The 24,201-nt window shown below is 53.2% G+C and overlaps 6 protein-coding genes across 6 annotated transcripts; 1 reads left to right on the top strand and 5 right to left on the bottom strand.

Moving 5' to 3' along the window:
* Positions 1-26: 26 nt before the first annotated feature.
* Positions 27-4,279, bottom strand: STEHIDRAFT_144639 (ras GTPase-activating protein). The gene is made up of 10 exons (XM_007299985.1): positions 3,915-4,279; positions 3,620-3,753; positions 3,118-3,558; positions 2,752-2,991; positions 2,537-2,689; positions 2,328-2,483; positions 2,172-2,276; positions 1,393-2,108; positions 1,196-1,322; positions 27-1,132 (listed from the first exon to the last, which is right to left on the bottom strand). The coding sequence occupies exons 1-10, from the start codon at positions 4,057-4,059 to the stop codon at positions 1,037-1,039; spliced, it is 2,313 nt and encodes a 770-aa protein (XP_007300047.1). The 5' UTR covers positions 4,060-4,279; the 3' UTR covers positions 27-1,036.
* A 3,263-nt stretch (positions 4,280-7,542) lies between these two features.
* Positions 7,543-8,569, bottom strand: STEHIDRAFT_118392 (uncharacterized protein). The gene is made up of 3 exons (XM_007299984.1): positions 8,246-8,569; positions 8,004-8,090; positions 7,543-7,804 (listed from the first exon to the last, which is right to left on the bottom strand). Exons 1-3 carry the CDS (start codon positions 8,528-8,530, stop codon positions 7,688-7,690), a joined length of 489 nt encoding a protein of 162 aa, XP_007300046.1. The 5' UTR covers positions 8,531-8,569; the 3' UTR covers positions 7,543-7,687.
* Positions 8,570-9,348: 779 nt separating this feature from the next.
* Positions 9,349-13,098, top strand: STEHIDRAFT_144637 (BRO1-domain-containing protein; the record flags this gene model as incomplete). The annotated part of the gene is made up of 17 exons (XM_007299983.1): positions 9,349-9,596; positions 9,646-9,691; positions 9,756-9,938; positions 10,012-10,180; positions 10,245-10,285; positions 10,336-10,410; positions 10,477-10,565; positions 10,632-10,740; positions 10,811-11,033; positions 11,097-11,178; positions 11,236-11,416; positions 11,478-11,693; positions 11,745-12,134; positions 12,210-12,344; positions 12,396-12,478; positions 12,557-12,994; positions 13,077-13,098. The coding sequence occupies exons 1-17, from the start codon at positions 9,397-9,399 to the stop codon at positions 13,096-13,098; spliced, it is 2,682 nt and encodes an 893-aa protein (XP_007300045.1). The 5' UTR covers positions 9,349-9,396.
* Positions 13,099-13,674: 576 nt separating this feature from the next.
* On the bottom strand, positions 13,675-15,129 carry STEHIDRAFT_152935 (uncharacterized protein; the record flags this gene model as incomplete). Its single annotated transcript, XM_007299982.1, has 2 exons — positions 13,675-15,012; positions 15,085-15,129. 2 exons carry the CDS (start codon positions 15,127-15,129, stop codon positions 13,675-13,677), a joined length of 1,383 nt encoding a protein of 460 aa, XP_007300044.1.
* A 440-nt stretch (positions 15,130-15,569) lies between these two features.
* STEHIDRAFT_91346 (NAD-P-binding protein) lies at positions 15,570-17,091 on the bottom strand. Its single transcript, XM_007299981.1, has 3 exons — positions 16,804-17,091; positions 16,213-16,704; positions 15,570-16,125 (listed from the first exon to the last, which is right to left on the bottom strand). Exons 1-3 carry the CDS (start codon positions 17,054-17,056, stop codon positions 15,821-15,823), a joined length of 1,050 nt encoding a protein of 349 aa, XP_007300043.1. The 5' UTR covers positions 17,057-17,091; the 3' UTR covers positions 15,570-15,820.
* Positions 17,092-19,220: 2,129 nt separating this feature from the next.
* STEHIDRAFT_48397 (uncharacterized protein) lies at positions 19,221-23,449 on the bottom strand (the record flags this gene model as incomplete). Its single annotated transcript, XM_007299189.1, has 12 exons — positions 19,221-19,337; positions 19,404-19,451; positions 19,584-19,949; positions 20,026-20,070; positions 20,177-20,716; positions 20,790-20,930; positions 21,084-21,360; positions 21,540-21,619; positions 21,916-22,070; positions 22,212-22,412; positions 22,569-22,791; positions 23,267-23,449. The coding sequence occupies 12 exons, from the start codon at positions 23,447-23,449 to the stop codon at positions 19,221-19,223; spliced, it is 2,376 nt and encodes a 791-aa protein (XP_007299251.1).
* Between the last annotated feature and the right edge of the window lie 752 nt (positions 23,450-24,201).

Here is a 24,201-nt window from a genome sequence, read left to right as displayed (position 1 = left end):
GCAGATGATTCCCCGCTCGTCCCATCAAGCGAAACTTTTCGACGAACGTTTGCTAACGTCAACGTCGGATCAGATAACCGTAACTTGCTAACTCATCCTCTGGCTGAAGATTCATAAACGAAATGAACGAGCGAACGGACATCGATTCTCTGTATCCCAACAAGTAACGTCAATGATCATCATATGTAGTACCCCCACTGACAGCCCACAAGTGACAAGACTCAGACACCAAAGAAGTGCACAGCGGACAGCAGACACAGGGACACAACAAACAGGACGAGGACGAAAAACCACCGGGTACCAGTTCACAGTCGGCAAGTACTACAAGAGCGATAATACATCCTTAGATAGGGACGAAAAGAGAAAAGAGACAGAACGACGACAGAACGAGCGGAAAGGAAAAGGCGAGGCGAGGAGGAAGGAAGGAAAAGGAACATCACGACGCGACGGGTGTGCGACCAGATGTATGTGTATATATATATACGTACGTACGTGCCAGGTGGCAAAAGACAAATGCAAGCCAGGAGGACAAACGCGGAAGTTGAGGTAAAAAGTAAAAGTAAAAAGGAACTAAAAAGAAGGAAAGAGAAGAACTAAACACTGAATAAAATCCGGGGGGTAAAGGCCAAGGGAGAGGGGTAGCTCGAGCGACCGAACGAACAATAAGGAAGGATATAAAGAACAACAGCGGAGTGAGCGGGTTCGGGGACAGGGGGAGAGGAGAGCGCGGATCAAAGACACGGCTCGAGGTCGAGGTCGAGGGGGGTCGTGAGATATATATCGGAATCGGAACGGACGGGGTAACTGGCGGGGACGGGGTAACGATGGATTCGTGAGGCCAAAGGAGGACAGATATGACGGTCAGGACGGATGAGAGGAAATAACGACAACATATCAATATATATCGACAGGAAGAACGAAGGGACGACGGAAAAGAGATCATCATAGAGAAAGGCAAGGAATAAGTAATCGGGAACGAAGGCTAAGTACAGTACGGGAGGGAAGGGAAGGGAAGGGAGGGAGGAGTTCCAAGCATCTACCGCTTGGCGAAGACCTTCTTGAGGAGACCGAGGACCTTCGGCACGTTCAGCTGGACGTATTCCAAGTCCAACAGGTGCTTGTTGTCCTTTTGCTGCAGATCGTGTATAAAAGATATGAGCACATCAACCTAAACCAGATCGTGAAACAAACAAACCTTCTCCAAGAGATCATCGATCTTGAGGTCCATCTCGAGGATCGCCTTCTCCCGACCCTTGTAGTGCAATGCGATGATGAACGTCCCCGGCGTCGGCGACGTGATATTGAAGTAAATATTCGGTCGCCTACATGTGCCACACAGACGCCACACTATCAGTATCACACACGACCACACAACCGCCAAAACCAACGCACCTATTATCCGGGACATTACTCTCCACAATAATCCCCTCCTTCTCTAACTGCGCATGCGTAAACCTATACGGCCCCAACACCGTCGCCTTCGCCGGCTTCTTTTCCTTCCCACCCACCGTAACGACGCCCACCCCAGTCGACGACCCCTTCTCCTTCGACGCCGTCAACCTCACGTTCTGCAAATACGCCTTATACTGCTCCAGCTGACTCCTCATATAATTGTTATGGTCGCAAATCGTCTTATACACCGCCTCGAGACTCTTCGTCTCCAACAGGACCTTCTCCCTCAGGTTCCCGAGGTGCGCGAGCTCCGCCCCGACCTCGTCCTGCATGAGCTTGTACCCGTCCGTCGACTCAACGATCTTCAGCTCCTCGAGCTCACGCAGCATCTCCTTCACCTTGATGCCCTTGCGCACGAGCGTCGCGTCCTTCGTCGTCGCCGCGCGCTCGGCGATCGCCGCCAGGTTGTACGGGCGCTTCTCCGCGGCGTTGGGGATCGAACGCACGAGCTGGACGAAGATCGATTTCGTCTCCATGTAGAGCATGTCCGACGAGGAGACGGTGTCGGCGAAGGCGGACTGGATGTCCTGTACTGGGGTTTCCCAGCGCGAGTAGAGCTTCAGCTCGAGCGTGCGGTTCTCTTTGCGCGGGACTTGGGCAGGGGCGGGCCCGAGTTCGTCGGTGAGGATGCGGAGGTGTTGTTTGTCATTGGGGGACTGGGTGCGTTGTCAGTATTGCGAATGCACAAGGGATGTGGAGAGGGAGATGTGAATACGCACAAGAGTTTCGATGTGTTGTGTGATCAGGGAATGTGTGTTGTACAGTTCGTTAAGGGTGATATGAATCATCAGGTCTTTCTTCGACAGAGCCATGTATTGGTCCATCTGGAAGATAGTCAGAAATCATTCTGGATGATACATGCAGGAAGAACCCACCTCAAGAGTGTCGTAGAAGTCTCCGACCTCGCAGAGGTTGTTCAAGAACTGGTTGATCCGCGCCTTGTTGTTCTCCACGAACGGGTTCAGCGTCATCATGTACGCCTCCTTCGCGTACGACGGTTTGTTGGCCAAATTCTGCAACATCTTCGCGATCTGATTTTCACCGTCAGGATCAAATTGGAACTTTGAGAAAGCGAAACACGCACCAAGGTCAATGTCCGCCGTGGGTGTTTCGCGGGCACGCCGTCGACGAGCATGTACGCCTGAGGCGTCACGATCGCTGGGTTGATGAACCGAAGGAAGAAGAAACCGCCGATGAGCGAGCAGATCGCGTAGTCCGTCGCTTCCGGATACTTCCTCTGCATGACAACCCAGCATCAGCGCACTCGTTCGACAGCGGTGCTGCAGTAACTCCACTCACCCGTGTCAAGCTCCTGATCTGCTTGCATATCCAGCGGATACCGTACGGCACGCTCTCCATCGACTCGATGATGGTCACCAAGAAGCTGTTCGCGATCTCCATCAACATCGTCAGACGTGGCGCGATGATGGCTTGCACGTCGGGATTAGCCTGGGCGGTCTCAGGAGGCACACCGCGGGGTAAATTCTCAGGGAGAGAGCCTGTCTCTTCCTCGATCTGATTGATCATCTGCTCGTAAACCTGTAGGCAAGTCGTTAGTGATTTCACGAGACACAGCAACACCAGCGCATGATGAAACTCGGAGGGTACAGTTGCGAGCCAAAAGCTGGTCCGCATTTCCATCGAAACTGACAAACAATAACGCACCTTCACGGGGTTGATCTCAAGGTTGAGGTCCTTGTGTTCGATAAGACTGTTGATCCGCTCTGCCAGCACGCTCTTCAAGTAACTCTGGCCAGGACCTCGACGGGTATAGGTCGTCATCATACGGGACACGGGCGTATTGGCGCGAAGAAGCGATCCGAACTCGGTCGCGGAGTCAAACTGAGCGGAGAGCACGGACTGAAACATGGTCAGGAGGAGATGCTCCTCTCGGCTCTCGTACTGATTTCCGTACAGGGTGAACATCACCGTCTGAAGGAGGGTATCAATCTCGGAAAGGGAGACGAGACGACAGAGGGCGGCGACGTGTCGTGGCTCGGATTGGAGGAGGAAGAAGAGGTTGGAGTATTGCTGGAGCTTGCGTTCGTCAGGGTATTGGCCCTCTGTCGGGTCCACTTCTTCGAGATGTCTTTCGACTTCGCGTTGCTAGCGGTGCAATATCGTCAGGTGGAAAGATGGGTGCATATTTGGAATGGAAGCGGCGCACCTCGTCAAGCGCCATCCTATTCTGAATGAGGAGAGCTATTCGTGAGTCGAGGTAACGAACGTCACGCTCGAGGACGAAATTCTTCTTGGACTGAGCGGAGATACGAGACTTGAGGTCACGCAGACGCTTTTGGGCTGCGAAGGAATGGATATGAGTGACAAGAATTGTGGACGACTGGGCAGTGCTGGGTTCGTTGAGTCGCGGTCGACTCCTTGACCGTCATCAGACTGACACTTTGGCCTCCCATCGTAACAAGGTCTAACCTAGCACTGCGACATCATAGAAAGAAACACACCTCTAGCCAGATCATCCTCGACCTCAACGTCCTGCTCTGCTGCCATGGAGAACAAGGCGGTAACCGAATACCGATTGGTGTTTCTGTTCGTAAGACGCCTGGAGGACATCGTCCCGGGCGACGACGGGGAATCTGGGTAAGACATGATGGGGATGGGGGTGAGATTGTGCGGTTATCGACGAGTAAGAGCGAAGCGCTGTGAGGGAGTCGTGAAAGGAGGGAAGGCTGTTCAATGCGATTGATTTGGGAACGAGAATAGACGATACGGTGGCTCAAGTGCGTCGTCGTGGGTGTCGAGACAACCTGAGCGATCCCAGCGCTTTCAGAAGAAATAAAAACGGCTCAGGAATGTCGTGGCGGACGACGAGGGTGAGGGGCGTCGTCGATAGGAAGTGGTCGTTGGAAGAAACGCTCTCGGTTCACGCCGTCCTTCTCACGCGGGTACGCCCCCCTTCCGCCTTTGGCAACCGTCCTCAACATCTCTTCTTTCCCCGCCAAAACATCTTTGAGCTCATCTACTGCGGTCGGCTTTCTTTCTCCTGGTTTCTCAGAGTTCTTGCTTATTTTCAACACTGGAATTACGACACCTTCGGCGACCGCTGAATGGTGGTGGCCTGGGGCACTGCTGTGGTGCTCTCCCAAGTCTATCTGCCAGTTCCTGCGTGTGAGCTCCAGAACGGACCCCGCATGCTATCCGGACTCTTCTATTCTTCGATGTATCTGGTTTCGTCTATTTCGACTTCACGGACGATGTGGATTGAAGTGGCTCGACAATCACTCAATTACTCATTAGGCTCAGGTTCATGCATGTTCTAGTCTGAGTCGGGCTGCAACTCCGACCTGCGGCAGCCATAGCGAAGACCATCTCCTGACTTGCTCAATCGTCACATCATCAAAATGAAGCCTTAGCTCTCGTCGCAGGTAAGGTAAGGTAAGGTGGTGCTACTCTGCTCGCTTCCGCAAAGTGTCTCCGGAGTTTACACAATCAGCTTGTCGCAACCTTCTTGCTGGACCTTGTCTCGGACCTTACTGCTCGATGGAGAGCGTGTTGATCCTGACAACCAGTCATCTATTGTCTTACGGGAGCGAAATGCTCGCCAAAACGGGGCATTAATGTAGAAGCTTCATATCGAGCTATGAATACACGTGTGTCTACCTCGCTTTCCCCGTATAACCTTCAGGTTCACCCTTTGCTACTTCTAGCTGGACGCAGCGTCTCGTCAAAGCGTCAAAGACTTGTGGTGCTGTGCGCCGTGGTGGCGCCGGGCATCGTCGATCCTCCGCTCATGCCACTTTTGCGCGCATCAGGTTTCGGAGCAGAGCCACGTCGCTATTGCAGCTGGCAGGTCCATGTTAGGACCACTATGAATCATGTCCCAGTCGGTCTTGCTGCATCATTAATAGGTCTACCTTATCTCTGCCGTTATGCCTGTCACTGCAACCACGGCATTCGGGTCCTTTCTGTCTTGTCAAGTCATGCCATGTCTGCCTAAACGCCGTGCCATGTGTAAAGTGTAACAGTCAGAATTGAAGCTCTGCTCACGAAACCTCTGTGCTTGTCGTCCACTAGATTCGCGACTAAAGACATCCCACTACTCTTCTCATATGAACGCTGGACGGACTGATCTCGGACGCAGGAGATAGGACACGCGGCGTCCATAACCAAGCGGGGGTCAACATGATAGTATCTCATCTCATAATTTGAACTCGCGTCATCAGAGCCCCCGTGTGTCTCCTTCAAGTTCGCTCCTGCCCCGGGATGGAACGACTGCTCCTGCTCCAACGAGTATAGGTATCCTCGCTAACGATAGACCCTCGGAAAGGTAGAGAAACCCAGGTATGACTGGAAGTCTCAAATCTTACAGCAGCCGGAAGTTCGAATGACGCGGTTTAAGCACACCCAGGGTCGTCCCAATTCAGATACACCGTTCCTCTCTGAGGTACATACACGCCCAATCAGGCCCAACCGCACCGGTTACTCATGGACGATGCTTTCTGTGCATGATGCGAGTGTAAGTGATTTTGACAGATTCTAGCATACACACTTATGCTCCGTCAAATACCTCAAACCGGCAACCATGCTACCTCACTTCCAGGAACGCTTAGACTTTGCCTTTTCTCTCGGCATTGTCATGTAGTCTGAGCCTCGATGAATGTAAGCTTAGATATCATGCGAGGACATCGGTCTGCTGACTGGAACAAACTCGTAACTACCACAACCATATTCAACATGTTCGCTTGCGAGGTGAGGAATTCGAGTCCGTGCCCATGTTTGTGACACTGACATCCATGATCCAGGAAAACGTCTGTCGACTCTCGTTGGATCAGACGTGCGGAAGGCCTGTGGTTTACGTGCTCCACGTACATACCACCGTCACTTAAGTTAATCTCATCCGACCTACTCGGCCCCCCCTCCTAGAAATTGACAAAAGCGCCGAGATTGGGAATCAGGTCCAGAGTCAGGTCGCAATACAACTGATATTAATTAAAGGCAACAAGGTTGCGACTACGAACTGCCGAAAGCCAACACCGACAAGGCAATCACAAAGCTCAATAGGGTCGGACGTGAGTAGACTCGGGAGACGAAATGGAAGCGGAAGCGGTTTTGGTGTAGGCTGAGCTTGTAGGATCATGAAATCATGAGTTGTGGACCAGTGTGTATGCTTGAGCCTCGAGGGATCGAGTCCGAGTCGAGGTCAGTATACTTATAATCAGTTATTAAGGACGATTTGAAAAGCTTCAGGAAGCAAGGGACTGTATACAGCTGGCCTTAATGATCATCGACAATATGATATACTACTAAGCGCACAAGCCCAGCTAGTTGTTGTCCTCATCTTCTCCGAAGTAAGAACATCCACACTCGCGAAGGTCAGTCCTTGAAACACTGGCGGCCTGAGTCCGCGACATCGCGCGAAACATGAGAGGTTATATTACCAGTGAAGTACAGCTCGGTTCGCGGAGCTTGCGCTCACCCATGCATGACGTGTAACTGGTTCGATCCCGGAAGGACATAGCCATATGAGCATAATATGAATTGCAAAATACCAGTTCATTCATCATGGCAGTGAAACGCCGTGCTGATTCAGACATGAGGACGAGAGGGAGTGGGAGTGGGAATGGATGTTTTATCCTGCTGCCAGTCTAGTGCTAGTGAGCTATCTATCGATAAGAAATAAGTGCTGTATCGAGGCGGGTGACGGACCCAAGGAAGTCTATCCCCCATGGGGAGTTTATAAAGTTCATTTTCACGTCATTGCCCGTTAATCTGAGACCACCAGTGGCAATGGCTGCAGTTCGAATCCGGAGCAAACACCTTCGAAAAGATGGCGATCGCAGGGAAACGACTTCGAATTCAGGAAGACGGCGTATGTGGACAGATGTGGGCTCGGAAGGCATACAGCAGCCTACAGCTGTACGATTCGAAGCGCCCTTACATCGCGACGTGATGGGCGGCGGTGTCTCCCAGTGGCAACATGACAGTGGGGTTTTTTATAGAGTTCATGGAAGCCAAATGTGCCTGTCAGCGCTTCCACCCACTGGATGGACTTCCCGCTCTATACTCGCGGGTCACACGATCAATGAAGAAAAAGGGGAGTGTCCACGACACGTATTATTTCGAGGCTAGAAGGCACGAGAAAAGGCAGCTCATCGACACTCAGAAAAAGATCTTCACCAACGTTCGACCTACTCGTACAGACACACACAGACATCAGAGACAGTATACAATCCTACACGGTTTGACAGAGACCCATTCCGAAGACCCAGTAGCTCCACTACATAGGCATAGGCTGGACGTGCTCGACCGGGAAAGGCCTCGTAGCCTCCGCAGTAGTAAACGGGTCTCGGTACCTGACCTCGCAACCAAGGCCAGCCGCGCGAGTAACTGGGAACTACTCGGTTTGAAGGTCATCATGGGCGGCAGACGGGAAATTATGCATTGAGGGCGCAATCAAAGCAATGCGACAGCCATAGGTGAAAGACACCATGCCGAAGGGAGATAGTTTAGCGTGTTGATCAACAGGTGGCGGGTGACGGAGGAGCGGAACTGGGCGATCGGTGTGGGAAGGGAGGAAGCGTCGAAGGACTCACGGAGCTGATCCATTGGACGGCGCCGACGATGATGCCGGCGACCCAGTGGCCGGTGTCGAAGCTGATGCAAACTTTAACTCGCTGATTCTAGAAAGACAATGACATGAGCGATGAAAATATAACGTTGCGAAAACTAGGGGGGACGAGACGAAGCACACCAAGAACTGCGTTGACCGGGACAGGAACAAATACTTTGTCAGTAATAGCTTCACAGTAGAAGGGAGTGTATCGCCCCGACTCACAAAATTTTTGGCGGCAGCGAAGGGACTCATGGCAGCCGGCACGCTAGCCCCAGTACGTGCAAGCGCGTAGTTCGTCTGGGATGGCAAGTCATATTGGGAGGGATGGTACAGTGGAGGTTGGGACTGGGCAGACGGAGCCGCAGCCGACGTTTTCCTGACGCTCGGCACGTAATTATTCGGGACAGAGTCGCGGGTAGGAGGAAGGGATTGGCGCTCTGGGTAAGAGGGAGATGGACCTCGTTGGCGCTGAGCGCCTTGAATAGAAGGCTTCGTATGCTTGAACATGTCGACGAGGTACGAGGTAGTGATAGGTGCGGAAGCGTGTGTAAGGCTATGAGAGGGCGGAATGGTAGAGGGCGAGTGGTATGGGACAGGGTGGACCTTGGCGGAGAATGCGCAAGCTTTTATAGGCTGGAAGACACGAACGGAGAAAAAGGACACCAACCCAGCACGTAAGCTCGGACAGTTGTCGACGGGAACGCTTCACCTGCAAGGGTCTATCGGTGGCGGAACAATGAGGGTTCTGTATCTGCATGTCAACCCTCGAGGCGAGTAGCAGAGTTTAATGAAGTCCAAGGAAGAAAAATTCACCAGCTCGATTGCGGACGCGGTGACCCTGAGTAATGCATGCATGATGGGCGATGGAAACGCTGATAAGTGACTGAAGCTGTCCAAGAAAAGGGCAGCATCTGGCCAATGCCGTCAGGGGGACGGCCAGGGTAGCGAGTTGTCCACAAAGGTATCGCCCAGTCGGGAAGTTGCAAATCACCGAGCGCACGCACATTGCAGATGGGTTCCTTGAATTCGATGTTGGCTTCTAGAATATACGGTATGAGAACTTCTCGGTTACGTCGTCAGATATTGATGCTTGCGGCGATACGGTGTAGAAGGTCTTTGCTAGCCATTGCATCATATGTTTTGAGAGTGAGGTCGAACAGCCTGAGGATGTCTGCACTGGGAAACAAATATCCCCGCAAACGGAGTCACGCGAGAGCCACGTTCTCTCCGGAGATGTCCGCTGCGCGATCGCTCATTCCGTCATTTCGGACTGTCTCTTTATGAGTCCTTGACACAAACCCTCATCTTTCCCAAAGAATTCATCTGTTTGTCTCATTCTCTGCCGGAGTAAGAGAAATTTCCCGATACATACCATGCCCAATCTGCTTGCGATTCCCTTCAAGAAAACGTACGCCCTCACTCTACGGCAGCCCGTCAATGCGCACATCCAGGCACGGCACCCTGGCATTCATCCGGACGAGTTCAAGTGGGATGTCGGTCAATGGGAGACGTTGAGGAGAGATGCAATGCTCAACAGTGCAATCAATATCGACCGTGTGAAGGCTTTACTCACGTACGCTTATTTTCCCTTGCAACTGACTTGTATCTGATTGCGCGTCTAGCTACCATGCCCAACTCGTCTTCATCTTGACGAAGTTACCTGCGGATGTTCGTGTGTCACCTTTTCGAAGCGATATAAAATGCACTAATTTGATCCAATGCCGACTTTCAGATTGGTGTTGAAGTCGCCTACGCGCCACTGTTTTCACCTTCCGCCCTCCCCGTCAACCTCAATGATCTGAACTATGAGCGGTGTTGTGTCCTCCTCAACCTCGCTGCCCTCTACTCTCAACTCTCTTCATTGGAGAATCGGGATAGTCCCGAAGGAATGAAACGCGCGATTGCATACTCACAGGCGAGTTTTGGCTCTCTTTCGTCGTCTGAGGAGGTTTCGTGTGCGGTGTGTTGATGGGTGACACTTGATGCAGAATGCTGCCGGTACATTGTCATATCTGGCCTCTACCGCACTACCAAAACTGCGTGGATCTCTGAGTACGGAAGAATATCCTGAGGATTTGTCGGAGGCGTTACTCAGCGGGTTCGAGTGGCTGATGCTGGCGCAGGCGCAGGAGTGCGTGTGGCAACGAGCAGTGCACGGTACGTAGGTACGTGTACTCTCACTGCCTTTGATTTATCTCACATCTACCCTCAAACTCTGTAGACAAGTACCGTGATTTACTCGTTGGGAAACTTGCAGCCGAGGTATGTTCAGGTTGGTAATTGTGGCGCTGGACGCTGACGCCAGGGACCAGGTTTCGCACCTGTACAAAAATGCGCTATCGACAATCCGAGACTCATACCCATCAATAAAGCACATCCTACCCTCCGTTTGTCGATTCGAAGCAAATCATTGTCTGTCACTAAGACTTATATCATAACTTCTCCGCTTGTAGGATTGGCTGCCACACATTGAAACCAAAGCTCTCCACTTCGAAGCAGCTTCCCTCTATCGGCAAAGTTGCGACGATCGAGAGAAGGCCAAGTATGTTTCTTGGTTTGTCCTTAGCTGGGGGTCATCTGATTCACACAATTTTGCGGCACCTTGCAGGTACGGGGAAGAGATTGCTCGTCTCACTGCCGCGCAAACTGCTGCGAAGAAGGGTTACGATATTGCTCGACGGAATAAGGTCCTTCAAGCTGTCTTGCAGGACATCAAGGTAGGCTCCTTGCTCGCTCTCGCATGGTCTCTAACTCATTTGCAGACTCGCTGACATATCACATAATCAGGCTCTCCTGGACCGTCTCGACAAAGAGGTCGCCCGCGCCGAACGCGATAATGACCTAATCTACCATAAAGACGTGCCCTCAATTGCTGCTCTTCCAGCTGTGGGACGATCGGCCATTGCAAAGAGCACCATTCCAGTGGAGCTGCAGGCGCCGAAGAACGCGATATCCGGCCAGAAGGTCGTCTTCGAGGACCTGCTTGGTTGGGGTGCCAGGACAGCTATCGGTATGTATTTATGCCTATTGTGGAAGTAGCCGATCATTGATCCAGATATTTTGGACGGCGCAGAGATATACCAAGAGAGGAGGAAGGATTACATCAAAGATGAGATCAAGGGTCGGGCGCAAGAGCTCGACGATCAGGCGAATGTGTAGGTTTCTCCTTTCTTTCACACCGGTGGCTGACTCTGATGAAAATTGAGTTATAGAACTCTTCGCAATCTCAACCTCCCTGCTGCCCTCGATGCCCTCGAGAAGCCAATCGGACTGCCGCCCAGTCTTCTACAGAAAGCGGAAGAAGTGAGATCGGAGAACGGACCACAGAAAGTGATGAAGGAGATTGAGGATGTGGGCGCCTTGGCGAAGCGTGATGCGGACCTTTTGGAGGATGTACGTAACTTCTGCCGACCAATATTATTTGCACTCATGATATACCTTCTGTGGCGGATAGGCCATGGACATTCTAGACGACGAAGCCGAAGAGGACGAAGACTTTCAAGCGTCGATGCCATCTGTCCGCAAGCCCTCAATTGAAGCCAATGTGGAGTTAACAGAGAAGGCGAAGAGGTACAGGGGGATACTGACCCAGGCAGCGGACAGCGATGAGGTCATCAGAGTAAGGTGGATGGATTGGGAGAAGAATATCGTGCAACTTACTTGGGACGAGGTTAGTCTCAGTCAAACACGCTTGTTGTTTGTCGTCTGATCCAGCCCATAGGACGAACTCGAACAAGCCATCCCTTCGTCTACGATCTCTCCGACGAACTCAAGCCGCACGACAAACTCTACGACTCAAAAACACTCCCGTCATCTACGTCGTCTTCTCGAACGACTCGACGACTTGCAACGTACGCGTCGTGATCTCGTGAAACGCGCTGAACGCCTCGCCGATGCAGACGATATAACGCCACGGATTTTGAAGGAGGCGGCGAAGATGGAGAATGTACTTAAGGAGACAGGTCAGACGAACGGGGCCGGTGGGTGGGTGGAGGTCAAGCCGGAAATGTTGGAAGGTGAACTGGAGGAAGAGTTGGCTAAATTCGAGAAGTTCGGGGCCGGCATTAACGAGAGCGGGGCCGAGCAGGAGGGTTGTCTTGGAGAGCTGGAGGTACGTTCTGTTTTGCGATCTGACGCACCATCTTGATCGAGCGATCGGGCTAATTCGTTGGGGTCGTCTCGATAGACAACGAATGAGGCATTCTTGTTGTCCAGGAAAGATGATCCGGCAGTGAAAGAGCGAGAGCATGCTTTACAGTCTCTGGATCTGGCCTACCATAAGTACAAGGAGATCGTGAGGCATCTCGACGAGGGATTGAAGGTAAGCGACTCCATTTTACACGTTCCCGCAGCGCTAACGTTTCTATCTCAGTTCTACAACGACCTCGCGGGTATCCTCATGCAGTTCAAAGACAGCTGCAAGGAATGGCGTAACATGCGACGGGCCGAGATCAGGTAAATATCCATCAGTCTCTCCGTCTGCCTTCATCCAAACATCCTTTTACGCCTATTGGATTAATTCATTCACTGCAGGGCTTTGTCCCATGCTTCACAAGCTCAACCTGCGCCTCTTGCTATCGAACCTGATCCGAAGCCAGCTGCCCAGTACGAATACCACCCCGTCAGCGAGCCTTCAGAAGCAGTCTCAGTCCGCCTCGAAGCACCACTATCTCCCATCCCCAGCCCAGGCCCCGAATCTCCCGTCCAAGAGCCCGAACCCGAACCCGAATCCGAAACGTCCACACACGAATACGAAGATCACGCCCCAGCCCCATTACCGCCACCCACTCGACAAGTCGCCGCCGCACCACGAGCGCCCCAAACACCTGTCCGACGTTCTACTCGTTCTCATACCAAAGCCACTGCCCCAACCCCTCTCGCAGAAGCACATTTCCGAGCACCAGGAATAGAGACAGCGCCAAAAACGCCTGGAACGATGCAAAAGCAGCGGAAGGGTCAGTTGCCGCCAGCGTTCGACATGCCCCCTCCGGATTCGGATATGTGGGAGACGATGGAGATGCCACCGCCGCCGCCTGTGACGACCCCTGCGAAGGGTAAGGGTAAGGCCGGTGTGAGGGTGAGGAAGGCGGAGCTCGCTTAGGAGATCTAAGACTTGCGGTATGATGAGCAGATTAAAACAGAATGGGAGGCGGACAAGGTGCACAAGAGGAAGAGGGTTTCAGGGCGCCGGCGTCATACGCGCACAGCGCTACCATTGCAGGTCCGCATGGACACTCAAAGTGTATAAATACTGAAGTTGTGCGTTGTATCGATAGCTAGTCCTGTTCTTGGTGATACAACCAGCGTTTACAGCTGGGAACCTCTATTTGACTGATCCCTGGATTCTGCCGATTGTATACGTGGCGGTTTCAGGAACTTGACGAGATATGCCTCGAACAAGCCAATGATCAACAGTATATGAACATACAAATACAAAATTCAGCGCTTCTCCCTCTGCACATACTAATCGACTGCAAGATTTATAGAACATCAGTCCAGCATACATAGACCACATTGGCAGATATAAGTGTCCAGGAACCGGCCGAAAATCATGACTTCATTATATATACATACTTCTGGAATACCGTCTATATTCTGACGTATGGATCGTGCCGAACTCATTACGGACACGCCGCACTTGCAATCGCCTTTCAAGCCTCGCTACACATCAACAAACCCTCCTCGAAGATTCCTGCAACGTACAAGACCCCCTTCCCTGCTCTATCCCCATCTGCATCCCAAAGACCACTCGCACTAGTTCCGAACGCCCTTCCGTCGCTCTGATACAGTGTTTTCGCCTCGTGGCTCTCCACTGCACCCGCTTTCCTACTGGCTGACACTGGCGCCTCCGTATCATACCGTGACTCGCTTGATGTGTTGGATGAGCTGAAGAAAGACGTGGAGGTGTCGTTCGACGGTGGTCGAGGGGTGAGTGAGAGAACCCAAGATGGGGCGATGGCGCCTGGTACGTTCTGAGCAACTGAGCCCAGCGAGGGAAAATGAGGGTGGCCCGCGACTATCAGTGATTCAGCGTCTCCGTGACCATCGCGGTGATAGAACGCAAGGTTATCCGGCGCGAATGGTAGTGGGATACGAGATGAGAATGACAAGGCGTTGCTTGATGGGTCGCGGTTGAACAAAAGGACTTCTGCGAGGGAACTCGAAGCGACGGCCACGGTCTCCCCAGACGATGACAGAGATATTCCATTGGCAAATGCAATGCCGCGCGCGACCACCTCATGTTCGACATTCACGGAGGAGGTTTCTTCGTTGGGGTGAAGGGAGACGTGGCTGACCCAGGAGAGTGGTAGGCCGAGCAATGTCTCGACCATGTATAGTGCCTCATCGAGGAAGCCGTAGTACTCTGGTACGAGATAATGATCGTTCGTGACGTAGAACGATGTCGGGGATGTGAGGGCCAAGGCGTTAAGAGAGACGAAATGTGGAGAAGACAGTGTTCGGATATGCGTAGCGATGGTGGGATCGGACCATGATATGGAGAACTGTTCGATGGTAGTGATGTAACCTCCGTTCTTCGCGTGATTGACGACGTACATGAAGGAGTCGTCTTGAGAAGAATGAGCAGGGTAGACTTGGAGACCCATAGGATGGAAGTAATGGCCTTCCGGATATCCCTCGAGCTGGATCTTCTTGGGCTTCCTTACCTCAGGACCCCGCGCGGGAAACACCCAGAGCGCACCTCTCGGCTCTGCATCCCTTAGCGGTCCGTTTACGAGGTGCCATGCCTTCCTTCCCGGTTCGCAACTGGCGATCACCAGTCTATCCTGTAGTTCTCCGGACTCGGAGTGCACAAGGTCCCAAAACGTGGCGTCCTCACAGTACTTCAGTTCGTTTTGTCTCTCGTCAGGGTCCCTAAGTGTGGTGCATTGAGAATCGTGCAGTCCTCCAGAGAAGTAGGCGATAGGGAAATCATGCGTAGGCAGGAGGAAGCTGTTGAAGGCACGTCCGCTACGCCATAACAGTATGCCCTACCCAGAGCAAAAGATGCAATTTGAGTACTAGAAATTTGTGCAATGACACTCTTAAGATAATAAACTCACGACCAAAGCTATTGTACCGGCGAGAATGTTGAGTTTCGGGGCCATCGATGCGCAATTTCGCTTCAGAGCCTTTGAGGCTTCACGGAGGTGTCAATTTCACCATGTCGGATGTAGATGTTCAGAAAAACACACCTACGAACGTATTAGTTGTGGATGGACGATCACTAGTCCCCAGCAAGTAAGTTGTTGAGCAGCGATGGCCACTCTAAGTAAGATGGAAGTCGAGGTCAGAGAGAGCTCAAGAGTCTAGTCAAATTGTCGTCAGGTCCCATTGTAGTCATAGCTATTTAAGAAGGACATGTTACGCCCGCGTCCCCTTCTGAACAAGTGCAAGAGGCAAGCCGAACGATGAGGTGTTGTCCGGTGATGGTGCATGATGATGGTGCACAGATAGAGAGCCGTAAATCTCCGACTTGCATTACATATCATAACGGTGATGCGCCGGAACAACCCCGTCGTCTGGCCACCCGTGCCATTGGAGCAATGGGAAATGGATAATAATCACCTCAGCTTTGAGAAACAATGGAGTCTGAGATGTATCCGAGCTCTAGTAAGATGAGAACGTTTATCAAAGAACAGTCTGCTGGAACCACCACCAGCCCCGAATCTACCCGAACGATTATGATACAGACACTTCGATCATGCAGGTTCTTGTGGTACAACAGCTTCAATTATTTGTCATGCTTTCCTCTTCTTTATCCCTAGAATTATGAGGGAAAGGCCCTTAATGGCCTCACTAAAGATACGCCTGCGCATTCGCCTTGAGACTCTCCTCCAGACTGATGAAACCATCCTGACCAAACGCCCTCAACAACTCCTCGCTTCTCGCCTTCGTCTGCACAATACTGAGATCCTTCCCCTCGTTCGGGATATCGTCAGGAATCTTATCAGCGCGGTCAGGGAAGGCTTTGCGCATAATTGAGAACATGGTGGTCCAGTTGAAAGGTTCTCCGAAGGCGAAGATACGTTCGGATTTGACTGCCGGGTTGATCAGAGCAGCGACGTGGAGACGGGCGGTGTCTCGGACATCGACGAACCACTCTGCAATGTCCATATCAAAACAGTGGTTATGAGAAAGTGAAAATCTGACAAAATGGAGCAAAAGGGAAGGGTGAATGAAAGACTCACGAGGCGTAACGCTCTTCGCCAGTGGTCCGGCTTCCCCCCTCAGGATCATCCCAGCCCACGTCCCCGTCGACACCGGCACTGTCGTATCAAACACCGGTCCAAAATTTGTATTCGGCAACACAGTGCTCAACTCAAAGCTCGGCTTCTCCTCCTCCACGAACTTCCAACACGCCTTCTCAGCCTCCGTCTTCGATGCTGCATATACAGCGTATCCATACATAAAGTCATTCGTCCCCGCTTTCGTACTGGCGCCCTCCCGCGTGAGCTTGACGGCCTCGTCGTTGTACATGTCTGATGTGATAGTAAAAGGGACGTTAGGTTTGGGGAAGCAGGTGGCGGCGGATGAGGAGGTGACGACGACGCGTTTGATGGTGGGATATTTGACGGCGGCGCGGAGGGCGTTGAGGGCACCGTTAACGGTTTCTGGGATTACAATTTTGGGGTCGGTAGAGAAGGTGAGGTTAGCGGCGACGTGGGCGACGGCGCTGACACCTGGTGGGTCATGTATCATAAATCCGATGTTTTAATGAGATTAATCGAGCATCATGGACAAGTTGAATGTGTATTAGAGCATAAGAACGAGCTACATACCTTTGGCAGCTTCATCGTATGCTCCATCGACGGTCATGTCCGGAACGACAACACTCTCAAACTTTCCTGGCCCATACCTCTTCTCGAATAGATCCTGTGCCCATTTTGCTTTAGTTGCATCACGAACTGTACCGCGGACCTTGTAGCCTGCGAGCAAAAGCTGATCTACGACATGAGAACCAATGTAACCGTTTGCACCCGTTACAAGGACAGTAGAGCCTTTGGGGATTACGGGTTCGAAGGAGGTCGACATGGCGCCAAGATAGATGATACACAGACAGAGGAGACGGTAAAACAAAGAGCTCTGTATTCTTCGCTTTTGAAGGGTGTACAAGTTGAACTTACTAACGCAACGCCGAATCGGAGGTGGATGCTGTAGGATGATCAAGCAATTTCCGTCGGGAGGACACGCAAGTCTGCGCTCAGCTTGCACTATGATGGTGCAGTTCCATTGCATTGCTGGACCAGCGATTGATCGATAATGGCTGCCATGATTGATCCAGAGCCTGATGGTGCACCAGTACTGTGCACAAGGAGAAAAAAGTCCTCAAAGAGGAGGGTGGCTCAACCTAACCCAAGTCCGATCCGTCCTCCCACAGACCCTAACCTTAGACCTAGACAGACATGTCGCACTGTGTTTCTGCTCTTGACCTGAATTATTTGACGAGATACTTCATGCTCGTCCTTTATTCTGGCCAGTTACCAGTACTTGATGTTTGGGAAGCTCACACAAAGAGCACACCTTGTGAATGGCCCTTCTTCTTTCGGTCGCCACTTCCCAGCATCTTGGCGCTGACCTTAGACTCTATCGCTTGAAGGTTCAATTCGGTGCCAACATCTACACCCACCGACTCGAGCCGTGAACAATCAATGATCGGATGCACAAGGAAAGTGAAGGTAGGTACAGGGCAAGGCAGAGCAAGGGCAGGGCCTCCAATCCAAGTAGTCGCTCTCCATCCACACCATGCCACACACCCACACACCCACACCGCACAACACCACACCATACTACGCCACACCACACCGCAGCGCGCCCTCTCGCCAAGTTCTCAAACAGAGACAGTTGAAGTAGTAGAAGAAAGAATGTGCTGCTCGTCCTGAGCCGCGTACCTCACTGATAGGTAGTTGGAGGGACGAGAACAAGAAAAGAGAAGGCGACGAAACAAAGGTAAAGAAAGAAGGAAGAAAAAGAGATGAAGATGATGATGATGACGACGACAGCAACGACAGCAACGATAGAACAGCCCATCGAAGAATACGACGGGACAGAACCACCTCCACACGTATAGAAAAGAAGGCTCCACTGTGAAAACAACAGATAGCAGACTTGAAATGAGGAATAGAAAAGAAAGAGGTGAAAAGGAAAGAAAGTGAAGGGAGAACTCAGAACTGAAAAGAACGAGAACACACGACTAAAAAATCAAAAAGAAGAAGAGAAGAAGGAAAGGCCTCCATCGCCGTGCAATACCCCCCGTAGCACCTCCCAGCCTCCAGTAATCTCCAAACCACCAATGATGGCGAAAGAAGGGCTCTGACTGGACCCAACATTCCGCTCCACCCGCCCGCCGACTCTGCTTCTCTCTTCCAGCTCCATGCTATGCCCTTCATGCCCAACGCCCATCATATCCGTACCCACGACCCTCCTAGTGCACCCAACCTAATCGCGCAAATGAAGTGTTCACATCCCTCACAGCGTAGCATATCAAAGCGTATCGAAACAGAACAACAGAACAGCCTAAGAAAAACGAACAACAAGGGCGCACGAAAACGCCTGGCGCTCATGAATGCGAACGAAGCTTTCAAGCGTGTGGCACGCCACCCATCGGCTGTGGCGGACCCTGTTCATATCCGTGTGGCGGGACGTTTGGTGGTCCAGTGGGGGGCATCATCATCGGGTACGGCACTGCGTGTTGTACTGCCAAACATCCACAATAGTTTAGCAAACTCACATCGAAAATGGAAAGGAAGTAGTGGTGAACAGGAGGAAGCGACTACTCACGTTGAGGAGACTGGGTGTAGTATGGGTGTGCGTGAGTCGGGATAGGCGTAGGCGGCATCGAAGGTCTCGGTCCCCCAGCTCCATTAGGCGGTGGCGGATACTGCGCTCCAGGCGGCGGGGGCGGCATGGCATATGCACCGGGCGCTAAAAAGGCTTTATTTTAAAAAAGGAGGAATGCAAAAATGCACCGCGAAAAAAGAAAGGAAAAAGAAAAAGAAAACAAATACTGTCACGACCGGATCCGGGACAAAAAATGCTTGAGACTGGAGGAGAAATGGACTTACGAGGCATTTGTCCCATTTGTGGAGATGGGTACATGGCTGGATAACCTGTATTAGTTGGGGGTTTTTAGGGGAGGAAGGAGAGGTATGATGTAAGGAAACATAGTCGTGGACGGAGATCGACAGAAAGTCGGATGCTACGCACCTGGGAATTGACCGTTTGGAGGAGGCATGGTGGGTGGGTAGGGCATGTGTTGCATATAAGGACCAGGGATGAATGCGCCCGGGGGTGGAGGTGCCATACCAGGCATCATCTGCCAACGACACATTCAGCTCATCTCCCATACTCCGAAACCAAGACCAAAACACCGAAAACGCACCTGGCCGTAATGGGCATAAGGAGGATAAGCATAAACATAACCTCCCCTCTGCGCAACCGCCGCAGCCTGCTGTTGTTGCTGTTGTTGCTGGGCCTGTTGTTGTTGCTGCTGTTGTTGCTGCTGAGCCTGCTGCTGCTGCTGCTGCTGCTGCTGCTGTTGGGCCTGTTGTTGCTGCTGAACAGCAGCCGCAGCCTGCGCCGGATTCTCCTCCTCATAAGGCGGCGGTGGGGGCAACTGCGGCGGCGGAGGCCCAGGCGGGATCATCGGCGCCATCGCCATGCCCATATGTGGCGACTGTTGCGGTTGGGGCGGTTGATGCGGCGGCTGCTGTTGCTGCTGCTGCTGTTGCTGGGGTGGCGCGGAGATGGGCGGGAAGAGTTGCATGTAGCGCTTGCCTTGGTAAGGCCAGAGTGCGGCGACGGCGGTCGCGTCCGCGACTTTGGCGTATTTGAATGGGTTGAAGTCGTCTTTGACGTGCACGGGCGTCTTCTTGAGTGGTTTGGTGCCGAAGAAGGGGTTGGGGGTGGAGGGGGCTTCATGGGCAGGCTATGGAAATGCGGGCACCAGTATCAGTATCCACAGCGAGCAGGAAACGGACAAAGTCCCTTACCGCGGCCTTGACTTTCGGGGATTGAGCAGCAGAGGGACTAGCAGTACTTGGCGAAGCCTACACGGACACACCACAACGAATCAGCCCACCACACCCTTCCAATTCCAAACAAACCATCAATAATAATAAAAAGAACACTCACGCTCACAGGCGTAAACGCCACCGCCTTCGGATTCGGCCTGAACGACGAAGCGTTCACATTCAACCGGTTCGCCGTCGTCGGGCTCTGCATCTGGTTCTGCGTCTGCGCAGGCGAAGCAGACGAAGGCATCGCGATCGCAGGCCCAGACTTGCTCGTCGTCGGCCCCTGTCCGGTCGCCGAAGCAGGCGCACCAGCACCCCCAGTAGGTTTCTTCCCAGACCCCTTGAACGGCGGAATCGGTTGAATGACCATGCTGAACCTCGCAGGCTTCGCGGCCGCTTTAGCGGCATCGACGGCGGACTTGGCGGGTGTAGCACCACCAGCACCAGGAGCTTTCTTCGCGGCGGAGGCGGCTTGGTGTTGGGGAGCGGCACCTCCAGCGGCGGCGGCGAGTTTGTTGGCGGAGGCGGAGGCGATGGGGCCGGTGGTGACGATTGAAACGCCGATGGTGCGCGCTTGGGCGGACGCGGCGTCTTCTGCGGATTTCTGACGGATCGCACGCTGTTTCTCCTCGTCCTTGGCGAGGATGGTGACAAGATCGTCCGGGATGGGTTTGTTGAGCTGTTTGAATCAGTGGGGTAGGGCAGGATAATCATTAGCGCACATCACACAAAGAATAATGACAACGACGCACCTTGAACGACTGCGAAAACTTGAGCAAGTCCGCCATACGCTTATCCCGCTCGTTCTTCATGATCGTCTGCCTCTTCTGCGTCAACCTCACCTTCTCGTTCGTCACGAAATCGCGGAAGGCGGGCAGGGCGTCCGCAGGCTGCTGTTAATCGCCATCCACACATTCACCGCATATCCACACATTCACCACCAACAACAACAACAATTCGAGAAACGGAACCAATCAGCACGACGAACACCCAACATCACACATCCCACCTCCTCCCACAAAAAAGGAGTCGAGGGGAAATGAAACAGCAAGATAAATCAAGAGTGAAAGCAAAGAACGGACCTTATTCCCCGCAGGCCCAGGCGACGCCCCCTTCGAATTCCCCTCGCTCGCACTCGGAGGCGGCTGCACCGCGGTCCCGTCCGGCGCATTGATCGACACCTTCGGCACCTCCACCTTCCCATTCCCATTCCCGTTGATGGGGGGCTTGGGAGACGGAGAGGGACCGGGACCGGTGGAGAGTCCGCCTCTGCGTGCGCCGGGGGGGATGTAGGCGTTTGTGCCGCGGACGACGGCGCCGTATCTGTGTAGTGTAGAGTTGGAGCGGAGATTTGTGAGTTTTGAGTCGGAGAGAGGGAGGGGGAGGGGGAGGAGAAAGAAGAGGAAGAGGAGGAAGAAGAAGAGAGGAGGGAGGAGGAGGAGGAGAGTGGGGGGAGTGGGGTATGTGTGGCGCGTGAGAAGAGAAGAGAAGGAGGAACGTACTTGTCTTCCTCGTTGATCCCGCTATCGTCGACGTTGTTCATCTGGCGTTCTTCGGCGATGTGAGGGTTGTTCGACGAGGACTGTGTCGGCCGTATCATACCCCGACCCGGTCCAAAAGGCATCCCGAACAGCAACGAAAGGAAACGAAAAGAGAAGCATACAAAGTCAGCCCCGTTCATCTCCGCCAACCCCACGCGGCAACGACGCCACAAATAAACAACCCTCACGACCACCACCCAAAACAATAAAACAAATCAAGAAAACGCCACCCCCCCTCTCCCTTTCACAAAACCCACACCAAACCGTCCCCGAAAAACCTTCACCGAGCAAAACAAAACAAAAAAAGGAAAACAGGGGGGAGGGGAAAAAAACGCACCGTCTGAATCTCATTCGCCAACACCTGCGCCCTCCTCTCCCTTTCCTTATAATCCGCCGCATTCCGATCAATCTTCGTCGTATACGCATCCTCATCAAACTGCGTCCGCACCCCGAACAACTTCTCGTTCGCAGCGAACTGGTCCCAATTCTGGCCTCCGCCCGTCGTCGCGCCCGGCCCGAACGTCAGTTCGTCCACATGTCTCGATCCTTGGCCCCCTCCTCCTCCTCCTCCTCCTCCTCCTCCCCCACCACTTCCCCCACCTGGACCTCCTCCGATGCCGATGCCGACGGGACCGGTGGAGCCGTTGAGGTTGTTGGAGGCGGCGTTGTGCGAGGCGGAGCCGGGCCCGGAGGCGAAGGAGAGTTCGCCGAAGGTGAGTTCGTCGGAGCCGTAAGGGGGTGTGCCGGGCCCTGGGATGTCGTCCGCCCATGCTTTCAGTTCGCGTTCGCGTCGGGGCGGAGCTTTGGTGGAGATATCGGTGTCGGTTTTGAAGGCTGTTTGTGTGTGCGTGTGCGTGATCGTGATGGTGGGTTGGTGGGTTGGTGCGCGCGCGAGAAGGGTACAAGGTGGAAAGGGAGAGCAAACCGTCAACAAACAACACATCAAACGAAGAAAGAAAGAAAGACGAAGACAAGAAGAGTCAAACATACAATCCCCATTCCCCACCGGCGCCTTCGCGTCCGCCGGGCCCGACTGCCACCCCTCGATATTCGTCGAGGCGATAAAGATCTGGTCCTTAAGGGGCGCGCCGGGGTTCGAGATATCCTTGACGTCCTTGAGGGTGACGCCGGTGGTGTCGCCTTCGCCGTTGGTGGAGAGGACGACGCCTTCGTAGCGGATGGAGGTCTTGGTGGAGAGGGTTATGGTCGTGCCCTGTTTGTTGTTCGAGGGAGGGAGAGAGGAAGGGGAGAGAAGAGATGAATGAGTAGGAGAAGGAGAAGGGATGGGTGGAGGCAAGATAGGTGTAAAGAGAAGGAAGGGGAGGGGAATGTGGCGCCCGGACAGGACGGTAGGTGGGAAAAACGGCAATGCATGCACAGGGGCTTTCGAAGAGCGGGAGAAGCGGTCTGTGGGCCGCCACAGTGAGATAGAAAGCGCTCTCGCCCGTACGTGCATCAGGCATAAACACACCGCCACAAGGGAACGCATTGCTTGCTCAAACGGCAGCATCTGCAGCAACAACAGATCATACCATGCAACAGCAACAGACGAAACAGAAACACAGATTGAGCTGTCAACTTATTCCCGCGGAATGCCCATGATGCGCGTGGAAGAGACGGGCCACCCAAGTAATAAAGCCCTAATCTACACATTTTTTGCTTGGGATACGAAGAGACCGAAAACGCACCGTCAAGCCAGAGAGAGCTTGGAGGGTCTTGTCGTGTTGAGCTTCGGGGCGAGGGGTGCCGTTGAGAGGAGGGAAAGCGGAGGGGGCTGCGGGGGGACCGTTAGGGAGACGAGAGCTGTTCGGGCCCGGGGAGAATGTGGGCGAGGGACGTGCAGCGTTGGACCATGCTGGGCGACTGAACATGCTATGAGTGCGCTAGTCGGTAGAAATAGAGGGCAAAGTAGTAGGACGGACCGAGCTGAAGGAGCGTTGTCGTTGACGCCCTTCCTCGTCGCTTTTGGCTGTCTGACGGTAGACATTGAAGAAGTAATATGAGAAAGAGGAAGCGAAAGAAAAAAAGAAAATTCAGTCAGGCGAATGTCAAGGCGGAAATGCGTTCGGTCGTCAGTCAGTCAGTCGGCTGTTGCAGAGAACGATGAGTGGTGAGAAGATAAGGCGGGACGCGTGAAGTGTAAAAGGCGCGCGCGTTGAAGGGGACGATGCTGGATCGTTCGTGTGGGACGCCGGGCGTAATGAAGGAAAAGGCGGGAAGGGCGAGGCGGACGCTGGGCAGCGACGGCGGCGGCGACGGCGACGACGACGACGAGGGGGTACAAGTGGAATTATATGCGAACAGCAGCCGCGCTCTCAAACCTTCGCAGCCCCTTCCGGGGTCTCCCGCCCACGCCCAGCCTTGGCCTCTCCATTCCCCCAATTATCTTCATTAAAATTGCGACATATTTTCTGGCGTCTATTTGGTATCCTGTGCATTTTCTGGGTCACTCAGAAAATAGGATGGCTACGGACAGTCGCCGTGTCTGCTCTTCTCATTCGCTTGGTCCGTGCAGAGCACCAGCATCCGGGGTCCCGACGCGTGTTCGTTCGCCAAACGAGTTCTCCGCAACGACTGCCTCTTTTTCTCACCCTTCCCGTTCACAACCCTCGATTCTTCCAGA

This window comes from Stereum hirsutum (genome assembly GCF_000264905.1).
Source record: "Stereum hirsutum FP-91666 SS1 unplaced genomic scaffold STEHIscaffold_2, whole genome shotgun sequence".
Classification (NCBI taxonomy): Eukaryota; Fungi; Basidiomycota; class Agaricomycetes; order Russulales; family Stereaceae; genus Stereum; species Stereum hirsutum.
Note: the sequence above shows the minus strand (reverse complement) of the source record. Positions and strands in the feature narration are given on the sequence as shown.

Coding starts and splice junctions, on each gene's coding strand:
- STEHIDRAFT_91346 (XM_007299981.1), bottom strand. CDS start 17,056: ATGTCGACCTCCTTCGAACCCGTAATCCCCAAAGGCTCTACTGTCCTT. Junction 16,705..16,803: donor ATACGATGAAGCTGCCAAAG/GTATGTAGCTCG, acceptor ATGACCCACCAG/GTGTCAGCGCCGTCGCCCAC. Junction 16,126..16,212: donor GGCGAAGAGCGTTACGCCTC/GTGAGTCTTTCA, acceptor TGGACATTGCAG/AGTGGTTCGTCGATGTCCGA.
- STEHIDRAFT_118392 (XM_007299984.1), bottom strand. CDS start 8,530: ATGTTCAAGCATACGAAGCCTTCTATTCAAGGCGCTCAGCGCCAACGA. Junction 8,091..8,245: donor TCGCTGCCGCCAAAAATTTT/GTGAGTCGGGGC, acceptor TTGTCTTTCTAG/AATCAGCGAGTTAAAGTTTG. Junction 7,805..8,003: donor CCGTCCAATGGATCAGCTCC/GTGAGTCCTTCG, acceptor CAAACCGAGTAG/TTCCCAGTTACTCGCGCGGC.
- STEHIDRAFT_144639 (XM_007299985.1), bottom strand. CDS start 4,059: ATGTCTTACCCAGATTCCCCGTCGTCGCCCGGGACGATGTCCTCCAGG. Junction 2,484..2,536: donor CACGGCGGACATTGACCTTG/GTGCGTGTTTCG, acceptor GGTGAAAATCAG/ATCGCGAAGATGTTGCAGAA. Junction 1,323..1,392: donor AGTAATGTCCCGGATAATAG/GTGCGTTGGTTT, acceptor TGGCACATGTAG/GCGACCGAATATTTACTTCA.